Source organism: Anastrepha ludens, chromosome 4 (genome assembly GCF_028408465.1).
Source record: "Anastrepha ludens isolate Willacy chromosome 4, idAnaLude1.1, whole genome shotgun sequence".
Lineage (NCBI taxonomy): Eukaryota > Metazoa > Arthropoda > Insecta > Diptera > Tephritidae > Anastrepha > Anastrepha ludens.
The window spans coordinates 52711259-52728670 of record NC_071500.1 but is presented as its reverse complement, the minus strand read 5'-3'; the positions used below and the strand labels follow the sequence as shown (position 1 = coordinate 52728670).

General features: G+C 39.9%; 1 protein-coding gene across 1 annotated transcript in view; it reads right to left on the bottom strand.

Annotated features, from left to right (window-relative positions):
- Positions 1–17412, bottom strand: part of LOC128862345 (triple functional domain protein) — a 121202-nt gene that overhangs the window by 89540 nt on the left and 14250 nt on the right. Inside the window, exons 3-9 of the mRNA XM_054100913.1 lie at positions 16097–17395; positions 15222–16016; positions 14344–15149; positions 14157–14275; positions 13187–14038; positions 13004–13125; positions 9518–9721 (exon numbers count right to left, since the gene is read on the bottom strand). Coding sequence (XP_053956888.1) covers positions 9518–9721; positions 13004–13125; positions 13187–14038; positions 14157–14275; positions 14344–15149; positions 15222–16016; positions 16097–17395 — 4197 coding nt within the window. The remainder of the gene's footprint in view (positions 1–9517; positions 9722–13003; positions 13126–13186; positions 14039–14156; positions 14276–14343; positions 15150–15221; positions 16017–16096; positions 17396–17412) is intronic.

Below are 17412 nucleotides of genomic sequence, written 5' to 3'. Positions count from 1 at the left end.
CATTTATTTTGCACTTTAGTAGCAACAATTGCAGATTAGATAGTAGCTACCCACTTTCACACATTACTTTCAATAGTCAGTACATCAAAGTATTGGTAGTTCACTATAGCAACAACAACAAGGAAAAACACTTGAAATACCAATTAAAAGCTTCGTTGAATATTGCAAAATTCAAAAAATTATATCACTGCAGCCAACATTTTCTTTTACCAAAAAATTGCACTTTTTCACTCTTATCGAAACAAAAATCGTTATCAATTTTTATCTCCAAAAAAATCACTGGACCGACGAAGAAACGCGCATCATCGTAAAGACAATAGTATTAAGTTGAAGAAGTGCAGTCGCCCGCAGCTGCAGCAGGACCAATAGTGAGTGGCCAAAGGAATAGTTTTCCTAGTGTTTTTTGTTTTTTCATTTAGTCGTAGACGCGCAGTTGAAGAAAATATAGAGCTGTGCCTGTGAAGGAGGTGGCGCACAAATAGGTAAGTAGGCTGAAAGAAACAGCGGCCGTAGCAGCTACATAGTCCGCGAATCGCCAGAACCATCAAACGGTCGTGTGACCGACCGTGAGACTGTTTTTATCACGACCAACCGACACAATTTCCGCACCGCGTTAGACTGTATGCGCATTTTTTCGCACATAACAAAACACCGTAACTGGAAGCCGCTACGGGAAGTCTACCACCAATTTGACTCGACTCGCAAGCAAAGCGAGCGAGCATATGAGTTTAAGAGTGGGAACACACGAACTGCTCCTACCGTCATCAACGACGACGAGATAACATAGTTCTATAGTTCAAATAGCATCGTCGGTGGTCCACGCACGACCGACCCACCGACCGAACATTGCTCGCTGCTGCTAACGTTGCATACTCGGGCACTTTTAACCCCACAACACCCACTATTACTCTAACGTGTACTGAGGTTGCGTCGAGCAGCTGTAGATGGCATGTGAGAACGATTTTTGGTAATGAATAGCAGCAAAAACAATAAATACGACTCGGAGAAAGGGTAAAGCTAATGCGCTGTGTTAAAAAGGAACTCTCGAACATGCTGAGAGATTGTGGAGAGAGCACTTTTTACTCGCTCTTCGTAAACAAATTCTGCATTGGCGTAAAAGCTCATTTTTTCTCAGTTGTTGTTTTTGCATAACTTTATTATTATTCTAACAATGCGCCATATTGTGCTTACAAGTAGGTAAAAACAAAAAAAAAAAAAAACATGACTGCTATATCTACAACTCAAGTGGCGTATAACGAAATTAATAAAAAATAATGCGGCGCTGATGATAAACAAACAAATAGAAACAACAAAGATCGAGGAGTGAGATAGGCATAGCTAAATAATGTGAGGCGCACTAGGCGCTGGCATACAAATTTCACTCATAAAAGCTCTAACGTAGTTGAAGAAAATTGGGATAACACTGATCTCAAATTAATGCCACCATGAACAGGCAGCATCTGCCAAATATTAAAACGCACACGTTCTCATGAATGCATTTATTTAGACGACAGCACGATATTTTGGCTGCAGGACTGCAACTGTTTAATTGCAAATCTATTTCTAATTTGTTGGGCGGCGACTGTGAGTAGATGTGCTGCTGCCACTTAAAAATCGAACGGGTTGTATTCAAAACTCTTATGTGCAATATTAGGCATTCAAAATTCTGTGTTGTAAAATTCTACGTGATAAAATTCTTTGTTGTGAAATGATGTACTGCAAAATTCTGCCTTGCAAGTGCGCACTTCTTTTCATTACCCGCACAATTCTCAGACCCTTTATCATTGAAGGTTATACAAGGTGCGGCAAAATTAATCATCCAATTTTGTTTTTAAATAATTTTTTTTACTAAATACAGTGTGACGGATATTTTAATTTTGGTCTTTATGCGTTCCATTGTTTGTAGGTTTGTATACTGCAGCTGTCTAGTTTGTAATTGACAAAAATTATAAATCTTCCGATAGAGTGATTAATTTTACGACACCCTGCAGCATAAAGCTTTATTTTTAAATTAACTAGAGCTATGTTCAGAAACTGTTTAAATTATTGTATTATATTTTACCGATAATCAAACATTCACAATTCTTCCTGCCTCGATTGTCATACGCTAGCATAGGCAAATGCAAAAATGCAAAATATGTGACAGTGTTTTGACTTGTGCAGTGAGCAATGTTTCGATATGTATAGCACAACTCCCCAGCCCCTTATTTTTTGGTTTTTTTTTTTAATTGAGCTCACATAAATTCGTTAATTGCATATTAGGTTGCAAGCCTGAACATGGTATCATTGTAACACTGACAGCCATTTCACCCTAAAAAATAGCATACACCCAATGCCATATTTTCGTGGCACAAAATCGATGCAATCGATTGAACAACTTTTCCAAATTTTGAAATAATATATAATTTTTTCTTTATTGAATAAATGTATAATTTTGTTTTTAAATAGGTTATGATGATAGGAACACTCGCATGTGATTGGCAAAAAGCCAAAGCGTTATTAGATAACTACATTTGATGCTATTGTTTCGGTGAAAGCAGCAATGCCTTTTTTTAATATTGTAGGGAGCCATAGTTATTGATTTTCGTTAGTAGATATTGACAAAATGAACTTGAAAGATTTTTAATTTTAGCAGAATTTCATATCTTGCCTCACAGCTCATCACAAAATCTATAATTCGCTCATTCACCGGCTCTGAGCTGCGATTGAAACCCGTTAGACTTTTTTGTGGGTTATCCTTAAAGACATATCTTAAGCTTATAATCTAAAAACGATTTATGCCCTTACACGAATATCGATCGAGCCATTCGTGAGATAGGACCAAAACCGGTTTCCATAGAAAATGAGGTTGACGGCTGTTGTGTAATATATACATATATAATTAAGGCTAAACAAGGTGATTGCTGGTTGGCACATAACAAAGTGAGAAGACTATTTGAAATAAGACGATACGGATGACAGCTTCTAGGGCCCTTAACATTCTCTGATCGATTTTTAATAAGCGGTATAGATTTTAAATCAACACTCTACGACATGGCATAAACTCAAGATAAGCATTTGGTAGCAGTTCAAAAACAAAAATAAATAAATACAAGAAAATATCATGCCGACATATTTTTTCACTAAATTAAACGAAATTTTCTCTCCTTCGTGAATAGTGTGCAAAACTATTAAGATTCTAAATTAAGATCTACTTAAACGACTCTCTACTATACGCCAGGGTATCCTTTCTAACTTATTCCGACCGAGTAGGAGGCAATTGATAGAAGATGAAGGCGGTGAAATAACTCCGAGAACAACTTCAGTGATTAAGCTTAAGCGGTTGATAGCAAAAACCCTTTAGTTAATTTACACCAGATATTTACAATACGTCAAGTCTTGGAAAAGACACTTTTTTTTTTTATTATTTTACATTGCGACTAGTTACAAAGAAAAATTTTATTAACTAACGAGCAATTTGTTTAGAATTTAGAAAATAAGGTATATACAACAATTAACGCTGGATTAGCGAGAATAGTGGCCTCCGTATTGACGTGGTTTTTTAACCTTTCATCACGGTGTCTGCCACCGAGTCAATATTTAGGTCTCGTTCAAGATCGGAGCTACGGATATACCACGGAGCACCGACTGCACATTTAATAATTTTGTTTTGGAGCCTTTGTATAGATTGAATGTTACGCAGAATTTGTTTGTATACAATCATTTTATTATTGGTGGATAGTGCTGATTCCTTTCCCATAAGCCAATACATATTTCTGTATTTTAATTCCATTTCTTCTTTCTTTTTCTTTACATGGGCTTTCCATCTTAGCTTGGCGTCTAGAGTCATGCCCAGATACTTTGCAGTATTTGAGTATGGCACCTGTTTACCATTTAAATATATTGGAACATATTTGATTTTGTTTTGGGTGAAATTTATATGCACAGACTTGCTTTCATTTAATTTAATATGCCATTTATTGGTCCAGTCATATATTTCATTTATGGCTAATTGTAATTGTGATGTCGATGTGTTTTCCGTGTTTCCTATCGAAAGAATAGCTGTATCGTCGGCAAATGTAGCTGTTACGCAGTTTGAATTGCATGGCAGATCGCATGTAAAGAGCAAATACAATAAAGGGCCAAGTTCGCTTCCCTGGGCAACCCCTGCTTTGATTGGTTTGAGACATGAATATGAATCTTCTTGTTTTACTCTGAAGTAACGGTCGGATAAATACGAATGTAGGATGGTGGAGTACTGCTTGGGTAGCAACGCATTTACTTTCTTCTGTAGCCCATAGTGGCATACTTTGTCGAACGCCTTGGATATATCAAGGAATACCGCAGAGCAGGTTTTTCTTTCTTCAAAAGCATTTTCTATTATTCGCACTATCCTATGTACTTTATCGATAGTCGAATGCTTCGTGCGGAATCCAAATTGGTGCGTCGGTATAATTTTTTTGTTTTCTATTATTATGTTGATCCTTTTGATTAACAATTTTTCCACCATTTTCGATAGTATTGGAAGAAGGGAGATAGGCCTGTATGATGTTACATCGTGAGTATCTTTACCTGGCTTATTGAACATAACGACTTCCGCTGTTTTCCAATATATTGGAAAATATTTTAGCTTAAATGTGGTGTTGACGATATTCGTCAATACAGCAATAATATTGTTCGGGAGCTGTTTCAATATTTCAGCAGTAATGAGGTCGTAGCCTGGCGATTTTTTTATCTTTAGATATGAAATTTCTTCTAATATTTCGTCTTGTGAAACCGGAGGGATCTCATTTATAGCATTGCTATCGCCGTCGTGATCCATATCATCAGCCATTACCGATCCATTTGGTGTGAACGTCTCCTCGAGGTAGTTTGCGAATGTATCTGCTTTTTGTTTATTTGTTTTGGCCCACTTGTTGCCATGTATCTTGATGGGTGCGTTCTGAGATAACGGTTGTTTTAATTTTTTAGTACATTTCCACAGTGAATAATTTGTCTTCCGTTCATTTGTTAATTCTTGCAGGTATTTTGTGAATGAACTGTTTTTGTACGCTTTAATTTCGTCGCTAAGTTTTTTGGTTATTTTATTTAACTGAGCTTTGTCAAGAGGTGATCTTGTTTGATGCCATCTTCTTCGTATTTTCCGTTTCTTCAATACCATTTCCTTTATTTCTTTGGTATACTTGTGACCTGAAATGGTTTTCCTTATAGTTGGTGTACTCTGCCAAGCTGCGCGTTGGATGTTATTTGTCAATCGAAGTACTTCGTCATCGAGTTGATCCTTTGTGTTGATTATCGGCAGGTGGTCATCTGGGCCTTCCAAAATGTGTTTAAAGTAATCCCAATCTGTAAGCTAGTTAGTCAGTTTAAATGGATGTTGTATTGTCGTTACATTTTCGTGCAGTGTTAGATAAATAGGAGAGTGATCTGATGACATATCCATGCCATTCTCAATGTTTACATAAGCGGTTGACACTTTTTTAGCGATGAAAAAATCAATTAAGTCCGGTGTTTTATGTGGATCTGTTGGCCAGTACGTTGGGCTGTTCGTCGATATAGCAATGCATCCTGTCTTCTTAAGTGCATCGTAAAGTTCTCTTCCTTTGGTTGTTGTGAGTCGCGATCTCCAGTGAGTATGCTTGGCATTGAAGTCGCCACCCATTATAAATCTATTCTTGTGGCTGTTTATCAGTTCAATATATTGGGCGCATTTGATTGTATGTCGTGGAGGGCTATATACCGCGGAAATTGATATTTCAGTTTTGGCGTATATCGTAACAGTTGTTACCTGGAATTCTTCCGTGAATGTTTTTTGGTCTTCGTGATGTTTCAAGTTTCTTTTGATGATAATTGCACTCCCTCCTCTTGCACGGTTGCTAGGGTGGATAGTGTGATAAAAATTGTAATTTTTAATTTTTATTGATGACTCCTTTGTGAAGTGTGTCTCTGCAATCAAACATACATCCACTTTTGGAGAATCTAAAATAAATTCTAGCTCTTTTTGATGCTTTAAAAGCCCGTTTGCGTTCCAGAGTATTACTTTCAGGAAGTTTGGCATTATGACTTATTTTGCAGATATTTTTCGACGTTTTGCAGTCTTTTTTCGAGTACCAAATTGAATTCATGTTGTTTTGTAAGTTTCTCTAGGATCAGTTTCAAAATGTTATCTTCCTCAATTTTGTTAGCCTTCAATGTATCTGCAAATGTAAGCACCTTTGGTGCCGTATCTGATAATAGCAGAGTTTGCTGTTTATTTTCTGTTTCAGGTAGCCCATCTTTATTATTCGCTTCAGCTACTTCTTTGTTTGGGTGTAAAGTTCCGGTAATACCTTTATGTTTGTTAGTTTGCTTGTCACGTATCTTTTGTAGCTCTTTTGCTACAATGCAACCTCTGTAACTAGCCGGATGGGCTTCTCCACAATTGCAACATTTCGCTTGATGTTCCTCCGGTTTTGTGCAGAGAGAAGTTTGGTGCTTGCCAGCGCACTTAACACATCTAGGTTGCTTTCCGCAGTAGTTATGGGTATGTCCGAAGGATTGACAGGACTTACATTGGGGTATAAACGTTGGTTGTCTAACTGGTTCAATATTGACTACTGAATGCAATAATTTTATTTATGTCTTCCGAAGTTTCAAATGTAAGAAGGAACATATCAAGCGGTTGCTTAGTTTTCCATTTTAATTTGTTTATCGCGTTGGTTATTTTTAATCCCTGTTTATTCAAGTCGGAAATTATATCCTTGGGGTCACATGAGTGGTGTAAATTTTTGGCTATGACCTTAATTGGTCTTGAATGCTTATCTTCATAAGTGTACCATGAAATATTTTTGTTTTTCAGTGCTTTCGTAATTTTCCTATAATCATTTGGGTCCTGGGTAGCTACTTTGTAATATTTGTTGCTAAGCAGTTTAATTTGAAACTCTTCGCTTGCCTCAACTTTCGCTATGTTAAAAAGCTGTTGGTAATTACACTCTACCGAGACCATTATAGGTGGAGGTCGATGGGCCTTTTTTTTTACTTCCTTGGTTTCTTGAGGATTTTGAATAATTGGTGAAGAAATCAATAGTTCGGGGGAAGAATCGGCTTTCCTCTTTTTGCTGGATCTCTTTTTGAGTATCCATTCCGTTTCACGGGTTAGCTCTTCTTCATCGGTTTCATATATTTTATCATTTGCATTTTCTATTTGAAGTGCATTTTTTCCAACATTGGATTTAAAAAAAAAGACACATGAAAGAAGAATTGACACACATCATCTTTTCGACGACTTCAAAGCTGCATTCGACAGAAGGAAAGGAAGTTACCTATATGCCGCGATGTCTGAATTTGGTATCCCCGCAAAACTAATACGGCTATGCAAGAGGACGTTGCTCAATACCAGCAACGCTATCAGAATTGGGGAGGACCTCTTCGAGTCGTTTGATACCAAACGAGGTTTCAGACTGGGTGACTCGCTTTCTTCTTTAATCTGATGTTGGAAAGGATCGTACGAGCCGCAGAACTTAATTGCACAGGCACACTATTTTTTCTAATAATGGATACAAAAGCTCCGGCTCTGAAAGTATTCGATGCGGTACCAGCTGGTGGCAGCAGAGGAAAAGGAAGACGGTTATCGCGCCAATTAAGAAGAAGAAGAAGAAGTTAACTTACTGAAGATCTATCAAACAACAGCAAATAGGTAAAAGTTTGTGGCTGATTTATTTTCTCCAACGGAGTTTCAATTTATATATATGTATACTTGAGCAGAAGAACAGGTGAGTAAATTGAACCTTGTACCACCCACCTTATAGTCTCGATTTCTCCATTTGGGAAAGAAGTTTGCCTTCAAAGGATTACCAGGATTGCTTCCAATAATGGGAGTAACGTATAAAGAGACTATTTTGATGGTCGTCAATTTGTTTTTTGTTGCTTCATTTGCTTGTAAGAGTAAGTAAGTAAGAAGTATTATTATGTGAGCATACTGAAGTGTTTGAGCGAGAATGACCGAGACCGCCTGACATTATTCCACGGGACACTCTTGTGTTTCCTCACTCAAGTTAATTCACGAAAAGCGTTTTGATATGATAAAGAACAATTCACGCAGTCTTGTGAAAATTTGGAAAAAACCTTTTAATTTGTGTATTGGTTACCACGCAAGGAATAAAATAAATATCAATGATCAGTGAAACAGATGTTATTATGATAAAAAATAATTGCTTGGTTTGAAGAACCGTGAAAGCTGTAATTTTGAAGTCCCGAATTTATTAATACAATACATATTAAACTCTTAAGGATACAATGCTAGCCTTGCATTTATTTCATAGCTTTAATTTGATAATCATTAAGAAGTAATAATTTTGTAATCTTAAAGTGTGAAGCATATAAATAAATATACCTACAAGCATACATAAAAGCACATTGCGCTCCTTAGCAGAAAACGTAGAAATAAATGGTTTTGAGTGGCAAAAAGCTTTAATGAGGGTTGAAAGTACACTCGCGCTCTTACTCTCTTGTTTTCGAATCTCTCTCTCCCTCGCTCTCTCTGTCACTCCGTGACAACATGTATTTTCGCTCAGAAAGAGCGGTCCTTGGCGAGAGTAAAGGATGACTGGAAAGAGCTAAACCATCAAAAACATGGTAAGGTTTACATATGACGTATGGCTCCCACAGAATTTTCGCACGTAAATATACACCAAATTCCAAAGTGAGGTAGGCCAAATTCAGTGTTTGCCCTCCTTTTGTAGGGGTAAACGCTTGTAATTTGACAAAGTACGCAATGTCATAGCAGGTGACACGAAAAAGCTGCTATTTCAGATGTTTGTTAGCCCTCGACCGCAACAAGAAGCTTTTCGCTTTTTGGATTTCTTATTTTTGTAACAAAATATTTGATAAAGTTTTTATTGCGAGAGATACTTCACAATCTTTGTAGAGCTTTGATGATATAGAAAGCGAAAGGGAAAGCTGAAAATTGTTTATCATTTCTCTAAATCATCTGCTATAACAGGTAGGCGTAAATTGAATGCAAAAATGCATCTCTCAAAACGATGTATGTGAATTGCTTACATCCTTTTAGAATTCGCGAATGCGGTCTTTACCGCCAATTCCACATCTTTTGATGCATTCCTTCTACTATTGCGATTTCTTTAAAGGAAGCCAGCAAACAGATCGAACAGATGTGGCTGCATATTGTAGTAAACATAAGCAATCAATCGATCGCTTAGACATTTTCTTCTTGGAAATGTTTGCAAAACGTGCCTTCGCAATGGTGTCATTGAGTATTCACGCCGGGCCATTAGTAGTTGGTAAGTGCAGCTATAAAATTGAATTCAAAGGAAATGTGATAATTGAAGTGCGAAATTTGAAAATATGGGTGTGAAACAATTTCTCTCATTTTTTATTTTTTTTGTTTATTTCTTTTTCACTGAAATGTGCAAAATATGCTCATGTATATTTGTACGCAAAACGTAAGCAAAACAAGCTGGAAAATGGGTGTTCACACTTGCCACATGGGTGTATAAAAAAACGCTGTTCGCCGAGCACAAAGGAAACTAAGGTCACTTACCTTATTGTCACTATCTGTGGTATTACCGGAACCGAAGCTGGCTAATGAGCAGCGATCATGATCGTTTTCCGTCAATGGTTCATCTAAATCACGCGACGAACGTTGTGATGATCCAGAATTTTTTGCTGGTGACTTAGGTAACGTAAGAGATGTGCCCGAAAAGCAGGTTTCCTGCATAACTTCGCGCATTTTCTTTACCCAAACCTATAGAAAGATAAAAAAAAGGGTTTAGAAACGACATAAAGAAAAAGCACTTTTACCCTATTTGAATTCTGATTTTGTAACAGCATAAAGGAATCGAGATAGATATAGACATACCACGCAAACTTTTGGCTGCACGCTTGTTTGGTGAACAACGAATAGGGCGACCACCGAAAAGATGGTTAGACGAGGTTGAAGACGATCTAAGAAGCATAGAAGCGACCAACTACCGTAGTATGTCTGTGGAACGAGATGCAGGGGGAAAAATTGTGGCGGAAGCTAAGGCTCACATCAAGCCGCAGTGCTTTGCTTAATGACGATAAAAATGTGCAAGTATTTATATTCCAAAATGCTCAAAATGAGAGGAGCAGATTTAGCTAAGTACGTCCGTCCGCTAATTCGAGGAAAAATTCATATAGATAGATGTATTTGAGGTTTGCACTTCGACTTCATGGCCCATGGCTTTTTGTGCCCTATACTCATACTCACCCGAACTCAGTTCCCTTATTAAAAGGGAGCGGTTATGAGTTTCCTAAACTTTTTTTGATTGTACCTTCCCAGTAAGAATTTCGCTTGGCGCAGCCCCATAATTTGGTGACAGCTAAACTCCCTTAACCTTACTTTTCACTCCTAAGGTTCTTCATGGTGTGTTGTTGCATAGCAAATAAGGGCTAGATTTCTATTGGTAACGAGGTCGCAGCCTCTCTAGCCAATGCGTCCATTACTTCATTCAATGTTATACCCCTGTTTCCTGGGACTCAAATGAGCCGAATGCGATTTTACATTCCCAACAAATTTAGTTTCTCGATACGCTCAGGGACCAGTGAGGACTCAACCTAACAGGATGGCAGTGCCTTGAGTGCCGCCTGACTGCCGCTCAGAATGGTAATTCGCTCTTCCAGAAACTCTTGTCGAAATTGATCCCTGCACATAGACCGAATGCACACACCTCCGCTTGGAAGATGCTTGGAAAATAGCAATTCCTTGTCCCTTACCCAAACCTTCCCTAGCCATATTCAACAAGGTACGATTGGCTAATTGATGAATAACTATGTGAAGCGACGTCAGCTCGTGCATCACCTCCATCGCAGCTGTAGGGCAGATCCGTATCGTCCCCGTGATGCACACGCATTCTAAGCGCAGACCGAGCGGACGCAAGCAACGCGTAGTTTGCCATTAACCTTATTATCCTCAGGATTATAGGGCTACAGCCCCAGGATTTTCCCGCTAAACGTTTGCATATCACGAACGCCTTGTTTGCTTTGGACAAGGTTGCGTCTTACCAGAAATGAGGAATATCAGAAAAATACCTGTACATTCCGGCCAGTCGGCTAAGCACAGATGAGGACGGGCAGGCATATATGGGTAAATATGCGCCTCTCATTATTCTGAACAGTTTGATATATATACGTATGTCTATATCTATCCTGATTCCTTTGCGCCGTTACATGCAACCGTTGTGGAACGAAATTACATATAATAACCTTGGGCACAATTATAATACCTTTGTGCACAAGCCCGCGAGTATAAAAATGCAAAAAAATTTGAAATTACTATGTGACTGGTTCAGATAGGTCTATCTCGCTTTTTCCGCATGCTGCAAGCTGTGTGACAAAGTAAAAAGCCTTATATTTCTAGAAATTTAATTTTGGAAAATAAGCGCGTAACGAAAATCTCTACGCAAGTGTTAAACGTTAACAAAAAAGGTAAAGACTAAAGTTAAATACTGCAGAATATATTTATGCATATTTTAAGAAAAACCATCAAGTTTAATGGTGTTACGGCGTTCTTCACAAATGCATTATGTTGCTACAAGTGGTCGTGACAGATCTATCTAAAAAAAAAATTTCCCACATTTTGGCGGGAAGCATATATTTATTTAAAATAAAGGCCGATCGTGGGCCCATGCCTCATTATGGAGCAGAAGGAATAAATATAATAGGACTATGAATAAGTTCGTGCGGTTTTTTTCGAAATTTGAAACTTTATTGACGTAAAATGGTTACAAATTTAATATTCAAAATATTGTCCATCGCTTACTACTACTTTTTCCCATCTTTCTGGCAATTCACGGATTCCCTTTGTGAAAAATTCGGTCGGTTTTGCCGCAATCCACGAATCGATCCATTTTTTGACTTCATCGTAATTACGGAAGTGCTGGTCAGCCAGGCCATGTTGCATCGATCGGAAGAGATAGTAATCGGATGGCGCAAGGTCTGGACTATACGGCGGGTGGGGTAGGACATCCCATTTGAGCGTTTCTAAGTATGTTTTGACCACTTGTGCAACATGTGGCCGAGCATTGTCATGTTGCAAAATAACTTTGTCGTGTCTATCGGCGTATTGCGGCCGTTTTTCTCGCAGTGCTCGGCTCAAACGCATCAATTGTCGTCGGTAGACATCCCCCGTAATCGTTTCATTCGGTTTCAGTAGCTCATAATACACAACACCCAGCTGGTCCCACCAGATACACAGCATAACCTTCAGGCCATGAATATTCTGCGCCGACGTCGATGTTGAAGCATGGCCAGGGTATCCATACGTTGCCCGACGTTTTGGATTGTCGTAATGGACCCACTTTTCATCGCCAGTCACAATTCGATGCAAAAAACCCTTTCTTTTGTGCCGTTGAAGCAGTTGTTCGCATGCCATAAAACGGCGTTCAACGTCTCTTGGCTTCAATTCATACGGCACCCAATGGCCTACCTTTCGGATCATTCCCATGGCTTTTAAACGTTTGGAAATGGTTGATTGATCAACTCCCAAAGTTTTCGCAACCTCTTCTTGCGTTTGAGCCGGATCTTGATCGAGCAATTCCTCCAATTCGGTATCCATGAACTTTGGCGGCGCACCCTCGCGTTCTTCGTCTTCCAAGCCAAAATCACCACTTTTAAAGCGTGCAAACCACTTCTGGCACGTTCGCTCAGATAGAGCATGCTCACCATAAACTTCCACCAAGATACGATGACTTTCGGCTGCTTTTTTCTTCATATTAAAATAATGAAGAAGAATTCCCCGCAAAAACACATTATTTGGCACGAAATTCGACATTTTCAAGTGTGGTAAAAATATTGATGTTTACGCTTCAAATAAAAAACTTATACTGACGTTTGTGCCTTACGACAGTAGCTCTCCAATGAATGTTTGGAAATGTGGATCGATGGAATAATAATCAAGTTACGCCATCTGTTGTAAAACCGCACGAACTTATTCATAGTCCTATTATATAAATAAAGCTACCGACAAAAATAAATGTTTCCTATCTGCCAAATTTCTTTTTCCTACCTGCTTGGTCTCTAAACTATTTGCCTTCAATACGATGCGGCAATCAGAGAGCATTGGAGAACGTCCGGTCCATACAGCGAATTTCGTTTCATCGCCTTCAATGTGTTCGGTGATACCCATATCTGAAAAAGCCATTAAAAACTAATTACAATAAATCGCACTATTTTATGAATTCGAACTGACCGGTTGTCATGAGTTTGCTCTTGAATTGATATTTCACTGAAGCATTTGAGTCCTTCACTTCTTTTGCAAAAAGTAAATACAATTCGAATAAGAACACACGCCTTTCACGCCCTTTGCGTATCAATTGTTTTGTATCCCATGCTTGGAATGCATCCTGTAGCACTACCTCACCCAAATTATCTATGGGCACATCACAGTTCTCCAGCAATGACAAATGCATCGCATCGTTTGCCTTCTTCGGTACATTTAACATTACCTCCAAACCTTCTTTGATTTCTCCATGACTCTCCTCACAGCATGAGAGTAAATCTTTAAGTAGTAGTTGGTATTTTGTAATGCGTTGCACTGGCTTGATGAGAAACGCTGGCAAGGGATGTTCAACTTTGTGCCGATGTTGGAGCTCATCGAAATATGTACCCGAATGTTGTACCATCAAATTATTCGAAATCGGTTTGTTTTTACAATAATACACATACATATCGAATTTCGATGCCCAAGTCACAAAACAATGGCCAACATCTTCGGGCATGGTTTCGTATTTTTCCAATTCGCGCAGAAATATTTTTTGATGGAAATTATAAATTTCGCGTATGTTGCCGAATAGTGTATCTTCTTTACCGGCCAATGCAGTTGGCACCCCCTGGCCGGTACGAAACTCTTCAAGGAAGCATTTTATGCACGTTTCCAAGTCTTTTACATAGGTACGTTCAGTCTGCATTAGTTCAGCCATGATGAACTCTTTTCTACGAGCTGATTTACGTTTTTCTTCATTAATTTCTTTAGATGCGGCCGTAGAGGATGTGGTAAGTTTGGCCTCCAGTGACGGATCCGAGTGGCGGTCAGTTGTGGAGCCTGCAATGGATAAATGTATAAAGTGATTAAGATAATTTAAACATTTCTATAATGATTTCGTATGCGCTCTTCCCCCTTTTCATCAGTTACCTCACAATATCTCATTATTTCTACTTACCGGAAGCAGAGCTAATAGAAGAATTGGCATCCGACTCAACAGGAACCGCCATTGACATGCCTAATGACTTTTCCAGTTGTTCTCTGTAGGTGTCCATGCGATTGCTAAAGTCTTTGTATCTGTTTGTAAATAAATTTCATGTTTAAAATTAAAGATAAAAATATATTTTAAATCTAATTTTACAAACCTTTGATCCACTGAAGCCACCCACTGCTTGATGGCGCTAGCGTGCGCATGTCCCTTCTCAACCAAACTGTCGGCTAATTGTATTAGCAGTTTAACCCGCTCGCGTGTTTCCTTCGCAGTGCCGCGAAATTCGTTGTGCTCCTTGAGCAGACCTTCGGTCTCCTCACGCGTCTTACCTACAAGATTCGTGCGTGACGAAAGATAAGCCTCGCCTGTGTTATGTATCCATTCGATTGCCTGTTTTGCGCTACGCTCAAACAGCACGAATTGCTGACACTGGTCCAGCGATTTTTTGCGTTGTGTCCAAAATTCAAGCACCTGGTTTTCCTGAGTCAACAACTTGTCAAGAATGGTGCGCACGTGCGTCTCACAATTACCCTGCGACTGATACTTGTAGTATTGTTGCGAACGATTTGCATATTTAAGGAATGTTTCGGCGGTACGACGCGCAAGTGTGCACGCCTTGAGGAATGCCTCTTTTTGTTCCTGATGTTTTGAAATTAATTGCACAATGGTTTGCGCTTTATCGCTAGAGCCACCACCGCCACACCAATCGTCTTCGCGTCGGTACTCACGTTCCAAGCTATCGAGGACGGAGCATACCTGCTCGGCGGTTTTGTAAAAATTCATTGATGCGGTCACCAGTTTGTGACGCTCTTCGGCGTAGGTTACCAACTGTTGCCACTTCTTGGTGACATCATCGGAAATTTCGCGTATCGATTGTGGATCGTAATGGTTGGCATTGATGAGTGCATCCGCACGATATTTCACCTGCACCGCTGAGGTGTGCGTTTTCTCAATAGCAACCTTTTACAAGAAAAAAAGTACATAAAATAGTATAAAATCGAATAAAAACACTTAACATTTAAAGAAAAGCACCTGAAATTGTTCGTGTTCCTTGCGCAGTTGTTCTGCCTCCTGTAAGCTATTTGGTGTAACAAAACTGGCCACCAGCATAGCTTCGCCATTACGTATCCACGATATAACTTGATTGGCATCATTTTGAAACTGGCACAACTGTACAGCTTGTTCCAATTTCGCACGCTTCGCCTCAGACAGTTCCTCCAGGTCAATTTCACGTTCGCCTAAAAAGTCCAAGAGGTACTGTATGCGCGCCTGCGCAGTATGTGTGGCATCAGCCATCGAAATGATGCCAGCTGTTTCGAACATTTGAAGCAAATCTTGTCCCTGTTGCAGCACTTCATAGGTGGTATTCTGAATATCAGTTACAGAATCATTGTGCATGCGTATCAGTTGCTCTGCCTTCTGATAATCACGTGACAGATCAGCATGCTGCAATTCCTCCGACCAAATTTCCAATTGTGATGATAGCTCCATTGCGTCACGTTCGAAATAACGTAATCGCAGGATTAGATCTGCGCGATATTGACGTGCCGACCAGAGTTCCTCCAATTCCACTTTCTGTTTTGTTAATTTCTCCAAAGTGGTTTCGAGTCCAGATATCGACACGCTGTTTTCATCATATTCGAGCGAACGCATTTCCTGCAATAGAGCTTCGCCTTGAGCTATGGTCTGCATGCAACCTTTCAGTGTGCTCTCCTGTTGTTCACGAAACTGCTGCAGATGTCGCTCAATGCCTTCGAGATTCTCTTGTGAGAGCATTGTTTGGTCAGTGGAAACATCGGTGCGTAATTGATCAATCCAAGCGGTAACCTAGAATTAATTTATAAAATTCAAATATCTCGTTTAAAAAAAAAGAAAAATGTATAAATTTAAGATTAAGCGTTAAGCACCTCTTTCTCGTGAGTGTAAAATATTACAGCCATTTCCAAGCGACGCCGCCGTTGCTCTACGCGTTCAGCGAAACTGGCCACTTGCAGCTCCAACTCGCGCGCAACTGAGTAAATCTCATTTGGGTCTGCCTCGCCACTGCGTGCCAATTCGTCCGCTGCTGAGAGTAACTTTTCAGCATTGCTATAAGTGTTCTGTGCCACATTTTCAAAGTGCTCATGAGACTTTTGGTAAACACGCGCCTTCTGTAGATTGCGTCCAATGCCGGTGTTCTTGCGCAAAAATACCTCACCATGATTCTTCAACCAATCTAGTACCTGCTTTACGTCTTCTTGGAATAGACGTAGTGCCAAAGTTTGATGCAATCTTATTTTCTCCTGGTGCCACTTCGCCTCCAATGAGCGATGGTGTCCGAGGATCTGGTGGATTACAGCAAGCACATGTGAAGCGCCCTCACTGTAGTCAGCTGCCGGATTCTGACGTTCATATTTATTAAAGCTACTGTTCTTGCGGTGATCGGGTACACCAGGTGGCGGTGGTTGATTGCACACCTGCACCAGGTGATCCAATTGGTAAAGGAGTTTCTTGCTGGTGGAGTGTACCTCCGTATAGGCCTGGCACATCGCTTCGTACAGTGACTGGTGTGTGCGAATTGCTGTCTCCAGGCTCTGTATGTCCGAGGGCAGTGGTTGCGATGCTTGGCAGGCTGCTGCCCATGATGCAACACTGTTACAATATTGTTCCGCTTTGTGATGAAAGAGCACGCTAAGTTGCAGCACAGCTGTTCGTTCATCCAATCCAGCCGCAAAGTCTTTCCAAGTGCGATCGAGGCGCGTTGCCAACGTTTTAATATGTTGCGCGGCATAGTGTTGACTCTCGATGAGGCGTGAAGCTACAGCTAGTATACGGTCGATATTAACTGAGACATTCATTGAGGCGACTGCGAACTTCTGATGTTCATCCTGCAGCGATTTTGCCACAGAATAGTTATGCCCGATTTCGACATACGACATTTGAAAGACATCGCGGTTGTGCAGAATCCAATCGAACATTTTTTCGCAATCCTGCTCGAAGAGTCGCCACTGAAAGCACTGATCCAATTTGGACTTCTTGTGTTGCCATAGTGTAAGCAGGCGCTGTTGGCCATTCCGTATGAGGTCAACTTGACGCAGCGCTTTATTAATAGCCGCGGCCATATCGGGATTATTAGTTGCCGCCCGAAAAGCTGGTGAAGAGTTTTGTGTCTGCGTTGAAGTGCCGGAATCGCTACCGCCACAGTCGGCGCCAGAACCAACACAGGGCTAAAGTAATAATAAAT